The sequence below is a fragment of the Melitaea cinxia genome, chromosome 22 (assembly GCF_905220565.1).
Source record: "Melitaea cinxia chromosome 22, ilMelCinx1.1, whole genome shotgun sequence".
Taxonomy (NCBI): Eukaryota; Metazoa; Arthropoda; class Insecta; order Lepidoptera; family Nymphalidae; genus Melitaea; species Melitaea cinxia.
In genome coordinates, this window is record NC_059415.1 from 13,384,718 (window position 1) to 13,409,514 (window position 24,797).

The 24,797-nt window shown below is 35.3% G+C and overlaps 1 protein-coding gene and 1 long non-coding RNA gene across 2 annotated transcripts; one reads left to right on the plus strand and one right to left on the minus strand.

Annotated features, from left to right (window-relative positions):
* The first annotated feature begins 3,934 nt into the window (after positions 1–3,934).
* Positions 3,935–5,040, plus strand: LOC123664724. The gene is made up of 2 exons (XR_006744877.1): positions 3,935–4,035; positions 4,260–5,040. It is a non-coding gene; the product is annotated as an uncharacterized LOC123664724 (long non-coding RNA).
* A 1,840-nt stretch (positions 5,041–6,880) lies between these two features.
* LOC123664584 lies at positions 6,881–9,006 on the minus strand. The gene is made up of 2 exons (XM_045599108.1): positions 8,693–9,006; positions 6,881–6,917 (listed from the first exon to the last, which is right to left on the minus strand). The coding sequence occupies exons 1-2, from the start codon at positions 9,004–9,006 to the stop codon at positions 6,881–6,883; spliced, it is 351 nt and encodes a 116-aa protein (XP_045455064.1).
* Positions 9,007–24,797: the final 15,791 nt, after the last annotated feature.

Consider the following 24,797-nt stretch of genomic DNA (forward strand, 5'->3'; position numbering starts at 1 on the left):
ACAGAATGGGTAAAAAATCTGCCAGAATTTGCCACACTTAACGACAAAAATGCCAAAAATATGCCATCATTAAAACTAAAAAAAAAAACAACGAATAAAACGTAATTTCTTTAATCAGGGCAAAAAAAAAATATTTTACAATTTCAATAAGCGATATTACATCTACTACATACTACTTTTAGTGTGTATTAAACATTTGCCTCCAAATTTTCATCTTCATTCTCTGTATGTAAGCGATATGTTTTTTAAACATATTTTTACTTGGTTTAATGGAGACACACAATCTTCGTGGTCCTTTATCCCTTCTTTTGTGATAATTATAGCTGAAACATGTTTGTATAAGAACCTATTCCTTATTTTGGTTTAGGTCAGGTTTACCTACGAGAATATTCTCTCGTACGAAGCGTTTGACATAGGCAATAAAGCTTTCGCGAAATTTTAAATACTAGCTGTGCCCGCGGCTTCGTCAGCGTTGAAATCAGTTTGTCACAAAGTTTTTCCGGCAAACTTCCAGTGAAACTCTCATCAAAATCGGCTTAGCCGTTCCGTAAACCTTCCTCTTGAAGCCCTCTCTCCATTGGTGAAACCGCATGAAAATCCAATTAGTAGATTTTGAGGGAATCGATCACATACGCTTCGCAGAGTACCATCACGTATATACTACTACTTACTACTAGGTATTTTAATGTTGAATTTTTTGTTCTAGGACCTACCGGATGAGTCTAAAATTAATCGTTAACCAAGATTCAATCTTTGATACACCTAGAAAACATAAACTAAGAGAAAAGTTAAAAAAACAGGCACTTCATTTTTAAAAAAAATGTAAAAAAATTAAATCATTACAACGAAGAGTTAGAAGTCTTTAAAACAGGAACTTGCCCTTCAGAGGAATCATCAATTACTTAAAAACGCAATTTTCATTGACACAGATTTATATTATTCATTAAATCAAAACATGGCTGCAATAGATTTATTTAACAATTTGAAGCAAAAAAGGAGTAAATATATTTAAAACAATAAACGGATTTTTATTTTCGCATACCCATTTTACCTATATTAAATTAATTGTGTTTAATCCCATTTAATAAAATTTTCAGGGACTTTTTTTAAAAAGTGTCAACACTTCACTCACTCACACATATTTGAAAAAGTGGCTTCACTTTTTTGTTCTAAGTGCGTTATCTATTTTTTTCAAAGAGCAACACGGAGGGGAGTAGCCATGTACAGGCGTTCCCCTCTGTCAAGGTATAAGGCCAAATGGCCATATGCGTACAATAAAACTAGTTGCAGCCGCTCTGATCACTAGACTAAATCTAGTTGCGCGATTGAATCAACGTCCTTCAAAAAATGCCAAATTGTTCTGTTTTTTGCTCCAAAAAAAGATCTGCCACATCAAATTTACTAAAACATGGCGTTACCTTTCATACGTAAGTATTTTTTAATCACATTATTACTTGTATACTACTTTTAAACCTTTTTTAAACTTAAAAATTACAAATATTATCGGTCGTGTTGACTCGATTTGTTTACCAACATAGGCCGCTCGCCCTCATACAATATGCGGATCGGTCGAGCGACTGATCGGAGTCTATTTCCGAGAAGTCACTGTCACTGAGCGATAGTGTTGTTACCGATTTGTTTGTAGATAGTTATCGATAAAAACGGCAAAGGCAAAAGAGGTGACAGACATTTTTGAGATCTTGATTTATTTATAATATAATATTGCTAGCTTTTTTTAATAAACATAGTTATATAATAAAATTGCATTAAATTAAATATAATACGCGTATTACGAGTATTAATACATTTTACTAGAATTACTTAATGTGAACTTCGACCATAATGTTTTATATAAAAATTTGGCAGGTTTTCTGAAAATCCAAATTTAAGGGATACATGCAAAAAAATTGTAATAACAGACAGACCTGGACGCCCACAAAAAATAGTGTAATTTGTTCAGATCATATCAATACCACTAACTTTCAAGTGTTGGCGAACAATAGAAGGATAAGTCGAGGGCACCAAACCAACACTAACGCCACACTGTTTTTGTCCCGTAAGTTTTTTTTTTTTGTCTCATGTACAAGGTAATCAAGATATGGTTCACCTTTGTCATAGTAGTGAAACGAAACTTAGATTTGTCAACTTTGAAAATTAACAATGTTAAATCCATCCTTTCAGAGCCATGAACAAATCATTCAATCTAGCAGATGACAGGCTATCATCTTATGATGCCAATAGTGCTACGCTCCCTATTCCTGATTCGTTGACATCAGAGTGTACATCATCAACTCCTCAAAATGTGGGTTAATTTTAAATCGTTTATTGCAGACTGGCATTGTTTGGCACAACAACGCTGCACCAAACGTATTGTGACATAATTATAATAGTTAGACATATGCTGTCGCGACACTTTTTAACCGACTTCCAGAAAGGGAGGTGGGTCTCAATTCGAGTGTATTTTTTTATGTATGTTACTTCAGAACTTTTGACTGGGTTGACCAATTTTGATAATTTTTAATTTAATAGAAAGCTGATGTTTATCATGTGGTTGCGCTTAAATTTCATCGAGATCTGATAACTACTTTTTGAGTAATCTTTGATAACGCGTATATATTACATATATTGTATTACTTGTCGATGTAATTGAAGCCAGTTTTTTTTTTCGTTTGCGAGCAAATACAATTATTGTAGATAATGATGTGTTCTACAAAGTCTTACTACATTTTGTATTTCTATTATCATTAGTTTTTGCAGCGCACGCAATGTAAGGAATTTTTTAGGATATTTTTTTATCCTTTGGGTTACATTATTGGAGTTTTAGTAAAGATCCCTAATATTTTTAAAAATATAGTATAACCTATGTCGCTCAAGGATAGTGTAGCTTCTCAACGATGAAATAATTTTTTCAAACGGTCCAATAGTTTCGGAGCTTATTCAATGCTAACAAACAAACAATCAAATCTTTACTCTTTATAATCGTTTATTTTACATGAAGATGTTTGATTTGTAGTATATAATAAATTAAGTCTATTTTTATAATAATATCTTACCTTTGTATCACTTTAAAAATATTATTTCCCTAACCGAGTAGTTGAATTTATCGATAATGCATATCGACAGTTGTTACAACCACGGCTGCTAGCAACTTTTCAGTGTAGTTGCGGCGTGTCACTATACTGTAATGACACAGAATGTATCTATGTGTGTGTGAAAAATGTAAGTGTGATTTTAATTTAGTATGTGTGAGTTTCGTAGTGACAGACGATTATTTTTGCGTGGGAATTAGATAAAGTGTGCATGTGTGTAATTTCCCCCCGCAAAAAATGACAGAAAGTTTTGTATCGGTAACAAACGCAATGGCCACTCCCCTCCGTGTTGCTCTATGATTTTTTTTACTTGATCGATGGTGGCAGTGTGGCTTGACTTATTGGGTGTGTTCCACTAAATGCCCGCGCATGGATTGGAGTAAAACGTTAATTCAATATGGATTCGCGCAGTGGAATGCACACTGATTATTTCCCGACAAAAAATATTAAAATATTAATAATTAGTTATTGAGTTATTATAGCATTAATTCTTTCGGGTACCGTCTGCGCGTGTCATTCGCAGTCAATATGTGTAAATAAAAATATTAAATACTGCCATTTTTAAGCCAAAAGTTGATTTCATTTTTGGGTGCTGGCGTTGTAGCACCTAATTTTGATTTTGATTTTTCTCAAAAACGAGGACACGCGCAAACAAATGTTATTGATCCTTTTTTTCATAAATTTTAACGCGCAGACGATTAAATAAAATTAAATTATCATAAAATATAAATTCATAATTCTGGGTGCCACTTCATGAACCTCATGCGCAAACCTTGATCTTTCTTTAAGTAATAAGTATTACTATACTCTGTGCCTTGATCTCAAATCTGTCAAACTTCATTGGCGCGAATCCATATATATTAAATTTATTTTAATAATGGCGTCTCAATAAATGAGGGTGCCATATTAAATATTTATGCAAAACAAAATGCATTCTTCTTATCTGGTGAGACTTACATCTATTTTATCGGTAGATGTTTTTCTATTGGTTAACTTTAACCTAACATTGTTTATTTTTCATTCCTCAGCTATTTAAAATTCTTTAACATGTTCCGTACTGATAATAAGGGAGTGATTACCCTCATCTAGACCCACATGCCTATGCTGTGGGTTTTTATTTTAGGTACGATTTCGTAACTACACTAATAGTATATATTTTATTTAACTAAGATATCTATGGATTCATGCCATCACGTTGTAATACTGCAGAAGAATGGGATATTGGTGAAGTACATCATGATCACAGAGATTTTATTATTGTGACGCTGGCAAACAGATGGATTCTCATTGACTATCACCGTTCACTGACGGTGATATCCAGAGCATATCCGGTATTGTTAAATTTCTATTTTCAAATACATTAATTTAAAGACTACATCCTCATAATGAATTGTTTACAACATACTAATTTTGGAATATGGCAGGTAGTGTAAGAATTTCTTTTCTAAATTTTATCTTTATTATAAGACTAAAATCTCTTTGCATCATCATTGACTAAATACTTCTTTTTAATTATATTTAATATTGTGTAATTATTTATCAAACAGAATTATTGTAAAACAATATTCTTTTTGTAGATTAATAGTATTTCATCTTCTTTTATATTAATATATTGCACCCTGAGAACATAAATGGCACTAAACGAAAATATTAATTTTATAGTATGGCCGTTTTAAGATTTTTTAAGAATTGAAATGTGATATGGAAGTAAAAAAATATAAATAAAGCTTTGTGATTGGCTTAAAATAACAGTTTAACTAACGCTGTTTCAGTATCCAGTGGCAAACAATAAAATTATTAATTATTTATCAATAGAGAAGCATTTAAAAAAAAAGTTTATCATCGTGTCGGTTATAGTTTTCTAGTTATTCAAAACTTTTTGCTTAATGACCTCCAAATTATTATTTTACCTACATTGTAATGATGAAAAAGAGAGAAATAAAACAATATAGGCCTAAACAATATAACCTATTATCAAAATAACAGAAATTTCATCATTTCATCATAAATAATATTAATATTAAAATTTTGTACATACTACTTACTAATCAGTACAATTATTAGAGGTATTTCAACTTATCTGCTAAGGTTAAGTCTTTCGAAGTAGGAACTGTAAAAGTTACATACAAATCAGCGTATTAAAGGTTTAATTATCATAAGAGTCAGCAAAAATTTTGTAGTCACAAAAATATAGTTTTTCACAAAAAACTGTAAGTAGTTTTAAAAAATATTGTATCAAAATCTTGTACATACTATAAAATCATGTAAAAACTAAACTACGTAAATATCAGCAAAGCTTTTTAGCAATTCTGTCATTAAGCTCAGTTCTAGAACCGAGAAAAATATTAACCTTCCTATACTCGCGCATTGGTCTGTGAGACCGACGAAGCACATATTCGTAATTATTTTTATGCACAAATGCCCTAAGAAGTCGAGTTCCTTGCTAGCTGCCGGATTTGTTCCTAGCTTTATTTTAGTGCACGCCACGCGTTCGTGCGAAGCTCACATGTTGTAGCATTTGGCGCCAATTGGTCCGAGAGACCGACGCGAGTATAGGTGCAATTTTTTGTGTAAGTATTAATGTAATATATTTAGTGCATTTATATATTTTTATACAAACTTTGAATACTTCATGACGTATATATACTAAAATATATGTATGTTTGTTGCTCTGTATTATAATTCGACCATTTTTTATTCTTTTTAGATTATAATTTATATCAAAATGGACGATGATCGAATCAGATTGCTGCTGGATGAATTGAGTTCTGATTAAAACCAAACTTCACAAGAGAGAGGCTGTACCGATAGAGACAACATTGAAATGGAAGCTTTTTTAGACATTTTAGTTACTGTTGCTGGAGTCAAAAAAAAAAACGGTCGTCTAAATGGTAGTTTTTTTTTAAACAGATGTGTCGTATAGATGGCCAATGGTGGTATTTTATAGTTTAATGAATGTAGCGGGTATAAGTACGTTTACAATATACCTAAATAACAACCCTACCAAGAAAATTAGCCGTAGGATCTTTCTTGACAGCTTAGCATACGATTTGATCAATCCGAAACTTAGACGTCGAGCTCTCACTACATTCTTGCCGAGAACCATAAGGCCCAGGCTCGCCGTAATATGTAAATTAGGTGGACCTGAGTCTTCAGCAACATCTAACAATAATAAAATTGGTAGTTGTGGATACTGCTCATCCAAAACAAAACGCAAGACACGATAAAACTACGCCACTTGGAAAAAATACTTTTGTTTGGAACATGCTCTAACCGTATGCCAAGACTGTTATGGTGAGGGTCAAAACTAAGTCAAACATAGATAAATATGTCCTCTGATATGTTGTTTACTACTATTTAGATGTTTATTTTGTTTTTAAAAAGAAGTACAGATTTTATTTTTGTTTTCCTAGTACTTAAGAAAAATATCTCAAATTCGAAGACTGATTTATGATAGACTGAAAGTCAGTAAAATAATGAATAAATTAAGTATTATTTATACTATTTTGTTTCATTATATCCTTAACTTTGAAATATTAATAGTACTTTTTTTAGCTCCATAATAAAAAAAATATGTTGTAGGCGTAGAACTATCGGTCTGTGACACCGTGCGCGAGTATAGGTGTTACAAAAATTGGCGCGAGTATAGGAAGGTTAATAAACTAACAGTAACTTAAAAACATTTTCACACATTTTGTGATTTATCACAAAAGAAAACTTATCGAAAACTTCTTTTTACAAATTATAAATCAATAGTTTTTTTTTAAAGGCGTTCCCACTACTCTACGTACCTAGTTCAAAGCTCTATCAAAGTAGGAATTGTAAAAAATGAAACTGAAACTAGCAGCTAGCAGCTAGCAGCCAAAATTAAATGACACTGAAACTAGAAGCCACGCTTTATATCTCTTAAAAAAGAAACAGATTAAGTTGTAACTGTACAGAAATTAGTGACGTTATATCATCTCGCTATAAAAAAGATCTAAAGGGTAAATTCCACCCCTTCTATTTTTTATATTTAAAAACCCAAACAGGGAGGTTAATTCGATATAAAAGCAAAAAATCTATGTCTTTAAGCATGAAATAAGGTTAAAATTTAAATCAAAGGTCGTTTAGAATATTAAAAAAAATTAGAAAAAAAGGTAAAAAAATAAATAATCCACTTTGATTATTTTTTTAATATTGCAATTTCCCTAAGGAGGCAATTATATTCAAGTGGACACTACATTTTGTTGTAACTTCGTAGAAACCTTTATATTACTATCTAGAAACGATGATAAAAATTTCAAAAGGGTTGTAACTAGAGAAAAAAAAAATAAAAAAAAAATAGAAGGGATTGAGTATCCCTTTTGAAATTTTTATCATCGTTTCTAGACAGTAACAGAAAGGTTTCTGCGAAGTTACAACAAAATGTAGTGTCCACGAGCAGAGATATAGACATTTGAAGTAATGGTACATAGGCGTTGTCTTAGAGAAAAAAAAATAGAAGGGATTGAGTATCCCTTTTGAAATTTTTATCATCGTTTTTAGATAGTAATATAAAGGTTTCTACGAAGTTACAACAAAATGTAGTGTCCACGAGCAGAGATATAGACATTTGAAGAAATGGTACATAGGCGTTGTCTTAGAGAAAAAAAAAAATAGAAGGGGTTGAGTATCCCTTTTGAAATTTTTATCATCGTTTCTAGACAGTAATAGAAAGGTTTCTACGAAGTTACAACAAAATGTAGTGTCCACGAGCAGAGATATAGACATTTGAAGTAATGGTACATAGGCGTTGTCTTAGAGAAAAAAAAAAATTAAAAAAAATAGAAGGGGTTGAGTATCCCTTTTGAAATTTTTATCATCGTTTCCAGACAGTAATAGAAAGGTTTCTACGAGGTTACAACAAAATGTAGTGTCCACGAGCAGAGATATAGACATTTGAAGTAATGGTACATAGGCGTTGTCTTAGAGAAAAAAAAAATTAAAAAAAATAGAAGGGGTTGAGTATCCCTTTTGAAATTTTTATCATCGTTTCTAGACAGTAATAGAAAGGTTTCTACAAGGTTACAACAAAATGTAGTGTCCACGAGCAGAGATATAGACATTTGAAGAAATGGTACATAGGCGTTGTCTTAGAGAAAAAAATAAAATAAAAAATAAATAGAAGGGGTTGAGTATCCGCTTTGAAAATTGTCTTATCTTTTCTTGATAGTAAAGAAAAGGTTTCTGCAAAGTTACAACAAAATGCAGTGTCTATGAGCCGAGATATGATAACTTTAATAAATTTTACTTATTCGTCTGCTTAGAAAAAATCCCAAAATAAAAAAATTAAAGTGAATTTTTTTTTAATAATCTTTCTTGTTATTATAAATTACCTTTGTTTTCAAATTTTGACCCTATCTTATGCTTAGTAACATTAATTTTTTAGCTTTTATATCGAATTAACCTCCTTTTTTAGTTTATAAATTAAAAAAAAAATAGAAGGGGTGGTATTTACCCTTTGGATTTTTTCCACAGTTAGATGAACAAACGATACTAATTTGTGTAAAGTTACAAATCAATCTGTTGTTTAGAAGCAGAGATATAAAGAGTGGCTGCTAGTTTCAGCGTCATTGTAAAAATTGGGTATCAAACCAGCATCTAGAAGGCTTTTTACGTCGTTCTTTTTTCTTTCAGATAAATCCAACTTTTGGTTATACAGCTTTTGCAATTCTTGAGTCTGCTGGTTCCTTGTACTTACCCTTTTAGTTCCCAGGTCAATTTCTTTGAAATCATCAAGGTAGGATTTTTTGTAATAAATTTTTACCTTTTCATCTTCAGTTTTCACCACTTTGATGACTTTTATATCAGATAGCTTTACAACTTCACTTTCAACACTTTTGTTCAATCTAAGAACTGGCAGTTGTTTGATGTCTCTGAAATCGTTATAAATCATTTCGTTTACTATGAACGGTGTGCCATGTTTTTTTGCACTTCTGATAGCGGATACATACTAGGAAGGCACATAAATGGGTCCAGATTTAAGTATTCTTTTTATTTGTTTCTCAATAGTTGAATGTGCTGCATTTCCTTCATTCTGTATGTGTCCACAGATTAAAAATTTGTGTGTTATAGATGTTACTTTCAAGTCAAGTACTGCGTAGATGTACATACCGATGATGACCTGATTTTTCTACTGGCCGCAGCAGTTATCTGAATAGAAAACTACATCTAAGTCTTTGTAAATGAATCGCTTGAACAGAGATTAGTGAGAATGTCTACTAACGCAAATGGGACTTACAACCTCTGGAAGGCTACAAAGTTCCTCCCGCAGCCACAACAGTGTTCTCCACCTATTAGATCTAGTAATACATGGGCTCGAACTGACCAAGAAAAGTCTCAGGCCTTTGCTACATACCTAGCCGGGGTCTTCAGACCCAACCATTCAGATGGCCCTGAAGATCCAGAAATAGACCAAGTCCTTAAGCAAGATCTGCAGTTATGCCTACCGTTAAGCCCTACCTCACCAAGGGAAATTACTAGAGAAATAGCCAAAATGGACCCCTATAAAGCTCCTGGATTTGATTTGATTACCCCTAGGCTACTGAAAGAGCTCCCTAAGAAGTGCATTGTCTTTTTGACCATGCTTGTCAATGCCACACTGAGAATTTCACATGCTCCTGCACTCTGGAAAACATCTCAAATCGTTATGATTCATAAGCCTGGTAAGCCGCCTAGTGAAGTCTCCTCTTATCGGCCTATTAGCCTTACGCCTGTGCTGTCAAAATTGTGGGAAAGGATCGTCCTTGCACGATTATCTCCTTGCCTAGATATGGAACATGTAATACCTAACCACCAATTTGGTTTTCGGAAACACCACTCAACAATAGAGCAGGTACATAGAGTCTATTCTACAATAAGACAATGTCTGGAAAGGAGAGAGTACTGCTCGGCTGCCTTTCTCGACGTACAACAGGCCTTTGATCGGGTTTGGCATAAAGGACTTCTCTATAAAATTAAAAAGTACCTTCCACATTCCTACTACCTGCTGATGGAATCTTATCTCAGCGACAGAAAGTTCCAAGTCAAGCTCCGAGACGCAAGATCTTCCCTTCATAGCTGCACAGCCGTTGTACCCCAGGGATCTGTACTTGGTCCGATCCTTTACAACATATTTACTAGTGACTTACCCCAGTCATCTGACATAGCTGTTGCAACTTTTGCCGATGATGCGGCCTTCCTCAGTTGTGATCGTGATCCAAATGAAGCGAGCAGATTGTTGCAAAGCCAGCTCAATGCCACCAATGCTTGGTTGACTAAGTGGCGCATAAAAGCAAGCGCTCCAAAGTCTCACCACATCACATTTACCCTAAGACGTGAAACATGCCCCCCAGTCAACCTAGGCCCAGACACATTGCCGCAATCAACCTGCGTCAAATACCTAGGGTTTCACCTGGACCGGAGGATGACATGGAAAGATCATATAAAAACGAAGCGCAATGAAATCAATCTAAGATTTAAAAATTTGCTCTGGCTCCTCGGTAGACAGTCTGCCTTATCCTTATCCAACAAGCTCAGGGTTTATTGTTCCATAATAAAACCGATTTGGACATATGGAATCCAACTGTGGTCGACAGCCAGCAAATCCAACGTTATGTGCCTGCAGAGAGCCCAAAACAATATTCTAAGGGTACTTTCCTCGGCGCCCTGGTATGCTCGCAACTCGGAAATTCACGAGTATCTGGAAATCCCAACCATCTTGGATGAAGCAAAACGATATTCAGCCAACTACAAGGACCGCTTGACAACTCATCCTAACCCGATATCCAGTATGCTTCTGCAACCAAATCCAATTAGAAGACTCAAGAGAGCCGATGTGCTGCCTTACGAAGGGGAGATGGAGCAGTGGCTCTATCTCTCGAAACACTAATCTCTTGCAACACACCTGATTATAGTCTAGGCGACTGATCACAGGCCTAAAATAAAGGAAAAAAAAAAAAAAAAAAAGTCTTTGTAAGTATTTTAAGACACAGCTGGCTATTTCATTTGCTCCACGGTTACCTTGCGATTCGTCCCAGAAAAAGCATTCAGTAGATGTTTATCATGTGGTCACATTTAAATTTCATCGAGATCTGATTACAACTTTTGGAGTAATCTTTGATAATGCGTATTTACTTGACTAATTTTTTGTCTACCTGCGTTTTATTACTTGTCGATATAACTGAAGTCGGTTTCTTTTCGTTTTCCTGCAAACACAATTATTATATTGAGTACACATGATTAAACATACACTCATTGATTTAAAATTGTGATTTTTATTTTTAAATATGAATCGGTTACATTTTTGCTTTTATTTATTTGAGTATATTTCTTAAATAATATGTTCGGATCAATCAGTTCTGGAAGTATGCAGTCAATATAGAATTTTGTCAACTTTTGTTTTATTTCCTTCTGCCAAAAATTATCGTCTTTATTAATAATTTCGATTCTAAGCGATTCATTTTCACTGCCCCATCTCTTGCAAGCTCAGAGATAGTAAAGTTGAAGCAATTTATTTTTGACTTATAGAAGAAAGTTGATACTTCTCCATTTGGTATCGTCATTACCGCTTGTAGGTCGTAGCACGACAAAGGTGTTTGAAACCTTCATATATCGTTAGCTTTTTCTTCGCGACTTTTCTTCCTCTCTGCTAGATGTCGTTCGTAGTCTTCCTTCAGAACTTCTTTTTGCGGACCTTCAGCCAGCTTGTATATTGTGCATTGTTCGCATTGGTTCTTCTTGGGCACAAAGAAGCTAATGTTAAAGTCGTTATTGAAAACTTTTCGGTAGGTATGTAGCTCTACGTAGGGCAATCCGTGTTTTATGCAATCTTCTTTGTAGTCTGTATAAATATCAGTTAATGTTTTTCCACCATCTATGAGTTCTCTGGTAGTTTGCTTGCGCAAGTAATGACTTTCGATGCGAGGAATGCTGTTTATGTGTCTTTTCACTTCTTCTATCATTTCAGCGGGCACCTTTCTGTGGTTTTCATGCCAGCTTCTTTTTTCTCCTTCTAGAACACCGGTTGATGTATTTTTCTTCTCTACTACAGTTCTTATGCACTTATCTGTAATATCCAGCGAATTTTTGAAAAAGGTTTTGCAAACCCTTTCTTTGGAGCCGTTAACTTGGAAATTAAAAGCCACTTTCGACTTTCTATTGGAGTTAATCTTTTTATATTCATATTTAGGCATTATCTCTATTATGCTACGAGCTATGTATTCTCGCTGTTGCATGAATGAGGCCATGGCCCAATAGTCATTAAAAATAAGTTTTCGTGACTCCTCAGAAATTCTATCTGAGCATTTCAGCCGACATGTACTTCCACAAGGTTGCTTAATCTTTTTAGCGTGATAAACGGTTTTCATTTTTGAGTTTGAAACATATTTTTTGCCTGCATTTCTTAGAATCTTCACAATATTTGTAGTAACGATCTTATTATTTTTCTTCTTTAGTTTTCTTGTTATTACATCAACTGGTTAAGTTGGAGCTTCTTTTGCAGTATCGTTCATCGTTCCTGTGTCATTTGTATCAAAATGTATGATTTCGACGTTGTCGGCACGGCTGGAAGAGGCAACATGATCACCATCATTCGGAGCAAGACCACTTTGAAGATTCGAATCAGCAGGAAGATGATCACTTCTTTGATGATTATTAGAAACTTCAACAATTTGAGTGAAGAAAATGTCATCAATTTTTAAAGTGTTTGGCATTTGGTCATTTATGTTACTATTTGCGTTCTCTGTTTCGTCATCCGGATTAGAAGGGTCGAAATTATTACGTGTGTCATTGGTACTTTGAGTAATTTGTTGGGTGCTTGGACTTTGTATAGACAAAGCTAAAGCTGAACTGGGTGATGTGCTTGAGGACGAAGATGAGGACGAGCTGGAAGATGAAGTCGATGACGACGAGCTTGAGTTCGATCTCTGGCATTTTTTCTTTGATGGAAAGTATGTTGTTACGTCCGACCTGGAGTATATTGAAACGAGTGGAAGCGTGATCTCAGGTACGAACGGGACGAACAATTGTCTGCAGTACGCAGAGCTAACACTCAATGTCTTAAATAAAAATCCTACCTTAGTTTCACTGAATACTGTTCGGTGAAGCCTCGCCAGGTATAACTTAATTAACATCAAACTATAATTGGCCAATCATTACGTCTAATGCTAATCAATTATACTTAACTGAAGTGGCGGGCTGAAGCAGGAACCAGCAATCAAAATGGCCGTTGTTCGGCGTAGTTCCCTCACGTTTTTCACAATAATTCAACAAGGAATACAAGGAATACACTTTGCTATTAACAATTAAATTACTTCAAACAACAAAGGATGGTTCGATCAACAAAAGGCGATAATTTTTCGCGAGAACGAACAAGTACAAACAAAAGCGTAACTTTTATACGGAGACCGGAAAAACGATGCAAATTTTTAAATTCAAAGGTGACGAATGACAGCTCATAGATAAAACCATTTCGTAAACTATACTAACTGTCATAGATAATATAATAGTTTAGTGTTGCTACATTTGGTTCATAACATATGTTCTATCGTCTGAGGCGGGAGAAAACGTTATTAATATTACATAATATTTATTCTATATCATTGTTTTTGATTTGTGCGGGAAGGCTGTCGAGTATAGGCTGCAAATGTGCAAAAAACCAAATTTCTGATGGTGAATGTGTTATATTTTTTTGATAATTTGGCAATAACAGGAGCATTGTCTCAACTCTCCATTGTTTTCTTTGCTGTACACCACGACTGTATAGATGCTTATCTCCTCCCTCTCGACCCTCCAAAATGAACCGATTGCACTTCTTCAGCGTACTTGGTTTGATAATTTTCTTTTCTTTTTTTGAGTCGAAAGACCCGAAAAATCATCTCTTGATTGTTCAGAAAGAACTTCTCCACACAATATTTTTTTTTACCTTTGTGCCTGGACTCAGCTTTATCTCATTATTATTTTTCTATTGGTTAAATAATTCTTTCCTAATGTTGTTTATTTTTTATTCCGCAGCTTATTAAAAATTATTTAAATGTTCCATATTGATAACAAGATTACCCGTACGTCGGGGGTGACCCCTCGATCGCGGCATGGCCGCGTCGCACGCGTCGGTCATTCTGGCCACCAGCCAGTCGGCCACCCTGTCCGGTGGACCGTCGACGTGCGGCTGACACGACGCTTCTTCTCCCCGCTTTGTTACGAGGGCACGCGACTAAGCTATGCTTCGCCGGTCAGATTTCCGCCTCGCAAATGGGACTGGCCTCAGCAGTACACTGCTGGCGAATGTGCCCCTCCTTGCCGCAGCGGTAGCACCGGCCGCTGCGGTCCACCCCCTTGTCGCACTTCGCTGCCAGGTGCCCAACCTCGTGGCAGCGATAGCACTGCTGCGGTCTCGTCTTGAGCAGGGACACACTCGCCGACACGAACCCAACGAGTAGGCGGCGCCCGTCCACCACTTTCTTCGCCGCCTCTACTGGGAGGCGAACCCAAGCCGTCCCGACGCCGGCGAAGTTTTGTCGTATTTCGCCGACTTTTATTGACTCCTCGGCGCATCCTCCCACCTTGGCGATCACGCCGGCCAGCTCCTGGGGAGTGACCGAGTCGTCCAACCCGGACACCCGCAGGTCGGCGCACTTCTCCGGCCGGGTGACCGCCACGTCCTCGCCGACGATCGCCTTGATGCGCCGGGCAAGCTCCTCCGCCTTTTCCTCGTTACCTGTGTTTTTTGAAGGACGTTGATTCAATCGCGCAACTAGATTTAGTCTAGTGATCGGTGCGGCTGCAACTAGTTTTGTTTGCATATGGCCATTTGGCCTTATACCTTGACAGAGGGGAACGCCTGTACATGGCTACTCCCCTCCGTGTTGCTCTTTGATGCTTATAAACAAAATTTCGCACTTGTCTTTCCATTTTGTTACAATAATTTTTTTGTTGTTGTGTGTGATGATGGAGTATTTTTCACTAACGCAGGATTTCCCACCCGATTTGGTCGTAGGGTACCGTTCACGTATGTATTTTTATCAACTAATTCGCCAGCTATTCCTACGCACGTATAAAAATTGTCTAAGTATAGGGCATGTCCTTTGAGAATTATTCGAGATACTTTTGCATAAGCAACATAATTACTTTTTTAACGTGGTTTCGACCACCTACAAGTTGATCTCGAGATCCGGCATAAACATGTATTTTTAGTATAATACCATTGGCGTCGGCTAAAATATATAGTTTAACACCGTATTTATGTGCTTTCCCCTCTAAATATTGGCGAAAAGCAAGTTGCCCTTTCCATAAGATCAATGAATTCGATGGAGGATGTGAAAGGAATGTGTTAGGTGAATCCGCTATGGAATAGGATGAGGGCGAAGCGAGTTACAGATTTTAAATTTTTTTAATGATTTTTACGTTAACGTAATTCGATTTGAATTTGGACCTTTCCTCCCTGTGAAGCAGGGGGATAAAAAATGTAAAATATAAGGAAGGGACGCTAAAAAAATATTATCGAAAGAAAATTTGGAAAATATGGGAAAACAGGAGAACACACAATTATAGAGGGATTTATACGACGAGGAACCGACCGTACATACTTAGTTGTGCGGCCGACCAGAGGCGTGTGTTTAGGGAGAAAATATGTGAAAAATCCAGTTTTTGAGGTAAAATTTTGAAACAAGCACTATTATACTGGGTTATGGTTAAGTCGACCTGAATCCTTTAAGAGGTTGTAGTTTCCATCATTCCTGACTGATTTGACTATGAAACCCCCATACCCTAAACTTAACCCTTCTCGAGTTATTGTCCTTTGATTTTTTTTTTTATAAAAATTACCTTTTTTGTTAATTGTCCCCTTATTTTTGTGTTTTGTGCCTCTAATTTATTTATTTTTGCTATTTTTAACCGACTTCATAAAAGGAGGGGGTTACTCAAAACGACCGTGTATATATATATTTTTTAAATGTATGCTCGGCGATAACTTCGTTGTTTCAGAACCGATTTTGATAATTCTTTTTTTTTATTGGAAATGAGATATCCCGGGTGTGGTACCATGATAAGGAAACCAGGATCTGATGATGGGATCCCAGAGAAATCGCGGGAAACCCTTGAAAATTCGCACAACTTTTTACTGGGTGTACCGATATTGATGAATTTTACTCGTAATTTAATCGAAAGCCTATGTTTATTATGTAGTCACATTTAAATTTAATCGAGATCTGATTACACTTCGTCTATCTACGTTGTATTACTTGTCGATGTAATTGAAGTCGGTTCTTTTCGTTTGCCAACAAACAATTTTTATTCCTTAGTAGATTAGTTTTTTTATTATTATAAACACTTAAACTGCAAGTAACTGTACCAACTGAGCCGTAGTAGACTAGTCAATGTTAAAAAAAAAGAAATAAATTCGTATAGTTTTTTTTCTTTATTAGATATTTAAAAAAAAAACGTCATAGACTTACCCATTAAAATATCTAGGGTTCTTAAGTTTTGCAACAAGGTATAATAAGATAGGGTTTTTAGGATTCCTTTACAAAAACTTTGACGAAATGCTACCAGGTAGTAGTACAAAATAGCGGTACTTAAGCGTCAAATTTAAGTTGAGTCAGGAAACAAAATAAAACAATACAAATAGGTAAAAAATAAGGTTTATTTATCTTTTTATAATAATTCTACAGTACATGTTCCACATGTCCGTCCCTGTTTCGCACACATAGACGCATTCTGTGTCTTAAGCCACTTTTCATTACACCAGTCGTTAATTCTGTTCTTATTTCGTTTGCGGTATCAATAATTTTTTGTTTTAAAACATCAACGGAGGTTATTGGGTTCTTTTTTTATAGAGGGTGTCTCAGAAATTGCACGCCAGGCTGACACGGGAGGTAGATCGGCTTTAGATCTATCAAATAAAAGCAACATGATCTCAGTAAAAGTTTTTTAGTTTTCGAGATATTGACACGTTTAGGTTTTTTCAGAAAATCTCCACCTTTTTGCCTGTTATGGGAAATAAAATACCTCTAAATTATAAATTTTTTTTCCTGGGCTACCACTAATAGTTGGTTGAGACAACCCAGTATTCATTTTATTAAAAAGTAGCACGACATTAAAAAAAAAAACACCTAAATCTTACTTTTTGTTGCCGCGCTTTGTAGATTTAGAAGTTGTAGAAATAGAATAATAAACTAATTTTAAAGTTATAAAATTTTAGTAGCACGCGGTCAGAAAACGGGGTAGGTTCGGAATCAGGCGCGTTAGGCACCTGATTTTCAGCTTTTATTTCCTTAGCTGGCCCACGCCGCGACAACGTACCTTAGAAAGTAAAATGGAAGGACACTGGCCTGACTAATTCCCGGCGATGATGGTCTTCAGTTCCGTCTTCGTCCGATGACCGGCGGAGATCTCCACCGGTGTAAATGCCGGTAATCAGTCAGCACGTTATTAATCGAGGGCAGTGACTCGATTTGTAGCAAAGTATGATTAAAGATATAAATCTAAAAATAAATCCTGGAACGAAGAAAGTTCCGAGTCAGGAAAAGAACAATTCAGAAACCAGTGTCACAATTAGCAAAATAATAAATAATTACAATTTTCTCGTTAAGTTAAGAACACCAGCAATATGTAATTATAATAGATATCATGAGAACTTACCCCAGCGGGATTTAAGCCGAGTTAGGGTCGAGGTTAGGTCTCGAGGTTCGGCGGCAACGAAGTGCAAAGAAAAAAAAGCAAAGACACGCGAGCAAGGCGCGCCTTCCCGCGCTCGGGAATATTGACAAGCAAAAGTCTATGCGTTAAGCATAGTCTGTATTTTTATAAATTATTAAGTTTAAATTTAGATATTAAATTATTTTATAATTTAAGGAGTAGACAGGAATATTAAATTTAGAATTTCTAATTACAATTAAATTGATTTTATTAAAGAAAGATCAATAATTACCAAAAAACATCACTGGCATCTATCAAGTCTGTTAGAGAAAAAACGCCGATATGAAACACAAATAGTCACGAAGTGTTGAAAAATGCCGATAGATGGCGCTACAAGTAGAAGCATGATAAGAATAAAGTGAAAAAACTTAACCTTTACTACAAGATCTTATTTATTAGAGTAACGTTCCAGCACAACGTTACATTGTTTCAAAGCGAAAACCTTAACTAAAGTTTGGCTAGCGACTGTGAAAAAAAATGTACCAGATTGAGTCAGCAAATGTTCTTAAAAACTAACCTACTTAATGCTCTTTCAAAAATGGTATAACATTTTTAGTTTTTTTTTTTTTACGAAAAATTGAATAATAACGTTTTGTCATTGAAGTCGTACTACTTACGCAATACTTCAAATAAATTTTTTTTTTTTTTTTAAGTCACTAGGTCGGCAAACAAGCGTACGGCTCACCTGATGGTAAGCTATTACCGTAGCTTATAGACGCCTGCAACACCAGAAGCATCGCAAGCGCGTTGCCGACCCAATCCCCAATCCCCCCAGGAGCTCTGGTCACCTTACTCACCAACAGGAACACAATACTGCTTGAAAACAGTATTATTTTGCTGTGATCTTGATGTGTAATAATGCTTAATACAAAGTTAAGCCGACTTTTGTCTTTAACTTACAACTTTTTAGTTACTGTAATCGCTTTTTAGTTTTGCAATGTCTAACAGAGTTATCCATTATCCTTTTTTAATTGTTGTTGTAGGCTGGCATCAAAATAATTTAGGTACAGAACTTAAGGTTATATATTTTTTTTTATTTTCATTAAGTTTTACAATTACAACATTCAAATAATCATTAACCATTCAAATTTACATTGAATAAATCATTATAGCAGATTTTCAAAATTTCTGCCATCTACTCTTATGCATAACCTGCATCTTCTTAAAACTGTGTCTTTAAACGTGTTAAACTTAAATCAGTAATTTCGCGAGCTGCTTCATTGATTCGTTGCCGCAAATCATCGACTGATCGAATTGGTTTACTGTACACTTTATCTTTCAAACATCCCCAGTAGAAAAAGTCCAGTGGGTTTAGGTCTGGGGAGCGTGGGGGCCACAAAATTGGCCCTAGCCGGCCAATCCATCTTCTTGGGTATGTGTCAGCTAGACAAGCTCTAACTGCGCGAGCATAGTGAGTAGGGCACCCATCATTCTGCAGCCACATTCTTCTTCTTGTTTCAAGAGACACATCTTCCAAAAGAATGCGTAGATCATTTTGTAAAAATTCTAAATACACTTTGACGATTAGCAGGAAAGTGGACATAGGGTGCCAATCAAACCACCAATTGCAAATTCATGCGACGTTTCGATCCTTTATTGGACCATCATCAGGCATCTTTACATACAGTAGTCAAAAGACATCTCCCCGTCAAAGTTCTTTCATTATGTAAGATTCTAAATCCAAATACATTATATATTATTTTTAAGTTATATTTTAAACTGTAATCTATAAATTTTGAAAATTTAAACTAAAACATTTGAATTTAATAGGTAACAATATGCACAATTTTAAGTTATTAAGTTTTTGGTTTTTACAATTTCAAGGCATCAAATTCTCCGAACTTGACTATTGAACTGCATCTTTACATATGTTAATTAATTTATAATTTTTTTTCCTTCCTATTTTGGTTCCTTCAATTTATATTATTTCTACCCACATGTATTTTTCTTCAATGTTATATATTAATTTTTTTATTATTAATCATTTCAATTGTTAAGATTTAAAAAATATTAGTCATTTCTTATAAAATTATGTCATTTAAAATTGGCTAGTTACAAATTTTTTTTATTAATTTACATTACAATTTCTATTTTGTAGTTATTACTCTTTACATTTACATTTTGTTCTCCAATTTCTTGTATTCTCGTGTATATAGTAGAATCAATACATCTTTGTGATTATTAAATTACATTCTCCAATTAGTTTTTAATTTTAATTTTTTGTTAACGGCCGAAAACACGTCACTCCACATGGATCTAAATACATTGCTGCATTGAGGGTAGCGGGGAGTTCGAATGGGCCAATTATGTGCCCATTGAGTATCCCGGTCCATAGATTTATTTTCAATTGGTGCTGCGAATGGTTTTGTCTTACTTCATGCGGATTTTCTAATTGCCAACTGTGAATATTATGTAGATTAAGATACCCATCTCTTTTACAGGCAGACTCGTCGCTCCATAAGACGTACTTGAAAAAATTTGAGTCTTCCTCATGCTTCTCCAGCATTGTGCGACAAAACGATACACAGATACGGATGGAATATTTTCTGTCGTTGTAGATTGGTTTTCAACTAAAAAATCTGGATCTAAAATTATAGAATCATTGCAATTATTAGATTCGACGGCAGTTTTTTCAGATTGTAAAATTAAAATATCGGAATTATCATTATCGACCGGTGTTGTGTACAAAATATTTTGGTCTATTGTGAAATCTTGGCGTACAGTTTCCAGTGTTGTGTATTGCATATTTTCTTGGGCTGTAGTTTGATTACACGATTCTGCTGTTTTTAGTACCGATGTTGCTTGTTGCATTGTTGTGTCACTTAGTGTTGTAAGGTCTGTCGATTCACACACATTATAATATTCTATGGACCGAGTGACAAGATTCTCTTTAAATATGCGCTTTATGTATGTTATGACGGATAACATAGTCCGCTAAGAGGTTTGGTATTTCAATGCGTTCATTAATTATATTCACGAATGACGATGCATAAATACTATCTTGTATTGATGTCTGAAATGCTTTGATGAGTGCGTTTTGGAACTCCTCGAACATGTGACTTAAGGTGCAATTAAAATTACCTTGCCTAAAAAATTTAGAGTCTCGCTTGAACTTGTCATTTATAACTTCCACTACCCAGCGGCATAGAGTGACCAGTCTAGTTCTATTGGCCTGTTCAGTAGTAAGCTTGTCTGCACCGCGGTCTTAGGTTTTGGGCATATAGGCACTGTAGTTGAATCGCTGCAAATCGCCACAGACGTCTCTAAACCCACGATCTAAAATGAATATATGGCCAGCCCGGTAAAACCAATGAAATGTGCCTTCTTCGTCATTTATTATTCTTTCCAAAATACTGGCATCTGAGTCGGTAGCAGCATAGGGCCCACAAACATCAATTATATGCCCATCGGAACACACCATTAAGAACGGTTTTAATAGATTTTCGTATTTGTGTAGACTGTTGGTCTCTCGCTAGAACGAAAAGTTGGAGCTCTTCTTCTGTATACAGGGTTACTTGTAAAACACCAGCATCCTTGCAGGACAAGATAGCTAACATCATAAGTAACAACATTTGTTCTACGACTTTTCATAATTTGTTTGATTTTACTTTCATACAAAAAAAAAATATTAATTTAATTTTCCGTTTGAATGTTATAAACTCTACGCGCATCCCAAATATTAGGTAAACAGTTACTACTTGCGGCTATGAATGTGAGGGGGGAAGGAAGGGCCGGAGCGGTGCTAGCGCCCTTGAACTTGAACTATTTCGCTAGCCGAAGCAGTCGGCGCGGCGACTTTGATGCGCCCGCGTCATATGATTTTGTGTGCTACTCGTATTTATTTTACTCGTATCGATCGATGTATTGTATCTGTACTAAAATAATTTTATAACCATGGCGTACTGCTATTCTAATGTCGAATACACGGAAATGGTGAGGATGATTATTATCAAATTAAAACGAATTCGGAAGTGTTAGCACGTGTTAGTGAACAGCTGATTTTTAGGTGTGGTGTGTGTGTTGGTTGTGATGGTGACTATTTTGAACGCTATGTGCGCGGTGTAGAGGTAATAGAAATTTAGTTTGTAAATATAATTTTATTGTCAATTATTTTTTAATTTTTAATTATTGTAAATACGCTGATTCCACTTTTTTAATTCGCCTGCATTAAACAATGAAAAGTGAATAATACCCAGCTACCAATATTTAATATTAATTTGGTTTAATTAAACTTTAGTAAACGTTAAAGACTAATAATTAGCTAAGTTAATAATTTTCACATATTTTGGATGTTCAGAATTCAGAAAGCTAATCTACATACACATTTACCTAAGTCACTGCGACATACATACTGTGATACTGCCTACAAACCCACCAAGCAATTTATATTATTAACTTATTTATTTTATTAACTAGAATTATCGGGCAGAGAAAGTGTTATTTATTATTATTATTAGCAGTGCAAAAGCGCGCGAGCGTCGCGTCGTCCTTTCGATAATGAATGAATCAATGAAACATAGACTTACAAATGTTAGGACCGTACAATAAAAGCTTAAAAAATCGTTTTTAATTAATGTATTGAGTTACGTCAAAAATCGTAGAACAAATGTTGTTGTACATAATGTTAGCTATCTTCTCCTGCAAGGATGCTGGTGTTTTACAAATAACCCTGTATAAATATACGTTCCATCCATGATTGTTATTGCCTTCCTTTCTTCTGGAGATTACTCGGGTTTTCTAAATAACACGTTTGGTACAATAAGATTGCGGTCTGCGACCATTCTTCTATTTAAATGGTCGGGTCCCAGGTGTCTTGGCTTAAAATCCAGAGATATAGCATCACGCGCGGTTTTTAAATGCCTTTCTAGATTCCTTGTACTTATGTTAAAGAGCGTGGCTAATCTCTTGTTGCTATCACCAGTTCGCAACTTTATTAAATAAATGCCTAGTTTCGTTTTGGTGTTTGACTCGGACAAAGAAGGCGTTTGTTCCAAGATTGAATTGAATTGATCTCTGCTAACGCCCAATCTCATTAGGATCCATATTTTCGACATCTTCAAAGTCCAGATTTTTTTTAAAACAGCTGTTTTCAAAAGCTCTAGTATTTGCACAAAATGAGTGCTGTTAAAATCATGTCTGAGATTTGGACTATCAATGAGCTCATCCCAATCATTCGATGTTAAATGTGCATCACATATTCTGGCACTGTCTGGTATGAATAAGTTAGAATGTAACAGAAGAGTAGTCCTTATATTCTCAGGTATTCGACGACGTGACACACTACGGCATCTGTCAAACACACAATTCGGTGAGGTGCTAGGCACTCGTGAATATTCTTCCACTTGAAGAACACAAGGGTTATTGTTTGGCTGCACAGCCCGTTGCGCTCGTTGCCAACATGGTCGACAAATGTATCCTCGGCCCTTGTATTCAACCTGAAAAGGAGAATAGTTTATAACATAGTATATTAAACTCGCAGCAGTTTCGGTCTAATCATGTTTTGTATAGTGAAGAACATGCCGAGCTCTTTTTCCACGTGACGAATGAATTATGCTCATACGCATTGTTAGTGAGTTTGGCCTCTATTATGTCTCGAAGCTAGATAGAAGAGATAGAGAAGATCTGTTTTGACTATGACTTAATTATACTTAGAAAAGAACCCATGTGCCCATCGTGACAGATAAAGAGGCCATCGCCCCTATAGGGTGGGTACACACGGGTAAAAACAACAAAAAAAAAAATTCAAAAAAACTTCCTTGCTGTGGAGCTATAGCTTCAATAATATATTGAGCATTGGCAGCATTTTCCTCAAAAAGAGCATGGGTTATTTCTAATCTTCTTCTGTTAACCACTGATCGATTGCATAAAACACATATAGGTCGTTTTTTGCCATTTTTCAATCAATGTTCCGTTGGCGTACATAAGTCCAGAGTCCAAGTACACAAGCACAAACGTACAGAAGTTCAGAATTAATAGCCAGGTTAGGAAGAAACAGTATCCAGAGGGTAGCCAAGGTTAAAATGCTTGAAAAAGAATCCGTAGATGATTGCACAGTACATAGCGTCACAAGGGTAAGCGAAGGACTGCGCGGAGTGACGCGTACCCCACGCCTCGGCTCGTTTGTTTGCACTCAAAGCTGATTGGTCCGTTCGAACTCAGGTAATCCATGTAGTAAGCCCGTTTTTGGGTTAAGTCTTGTAACCGGTATGCTGACAACGTTTTGAAATACTTATTAATGTATTTTATGAAAATGAGTTTGCGCATTTTCTTACATTTATTATCTAAGTATTGAAGCTATATGTATTTTTTTTTCTAAATGAGCGTTAATGTTGCGTTCATAGTAAAAGTTAGTCCTTAGTAATAGTACTTTCATTTAATAACTATTTCGTTTTTGGCCGCTCATAGACCATTTTGCTCTTTCTTTTTTTTTGCTGTATGTTGATTACGCAATTATTGGATTAAATTGAGGTGTTGCATTGGTTTTCATAAAGATCATTAACATGTACCTACTTACATCATTATGATGAATAATACATAAGGAAATATTTTTTTTATATGATGATGAAAATGGTTGTATGAATATACAGTGTCACAGAAGCTAGAACACCCCTTGGGGATTCCAAATCACCCTTATTACATGATCGGATTTTGTTTTTATGATTAATTTATTTATTATAAAAAGTTTTCAAAATGTCGACCTTCACTGTCGATACATATTCGACATCTTCAAAAAAAATTGTCTTTTAAGCGTCTGAATACCATTGTGTTATCTTTTACTCTCCTTTCTGCTTCATAAATTTTTCGTCGCAAATCGTCTTAATTTGTTGCTTCTTTTGCATACACGATTTATATACAGGGTGGGGATGACAATACGACAATAACTTTGACATCGTATATGTAATGATATTCCAAGCCCACATATAAAAAATCAATAAAATACATCCAGTAGTTTAGTCAAAAAATATGATTTTTCATTTTTTAAAATTACTACGTGTTGTATAACATTAATAAACG

What these genes read in the sequence shown, in the direction of transcription:
- LOC123664584 (XM_045599108.1), bottom strand. Translation starts at nt 9,006, where the DNA reads ATGATTTATAACGATTTCAGAGACATCAAACAACTGCCAGTTCTTAGA. An exon ending in GATGCTGGTTTGATACCCAA is followed by an intron (nt 6,918 to 8,692) that starts TTTTTACAATGA and finishes TTTCAGTTTCAT; the next exon opens with TTTTTACAATTCCTACTTTG.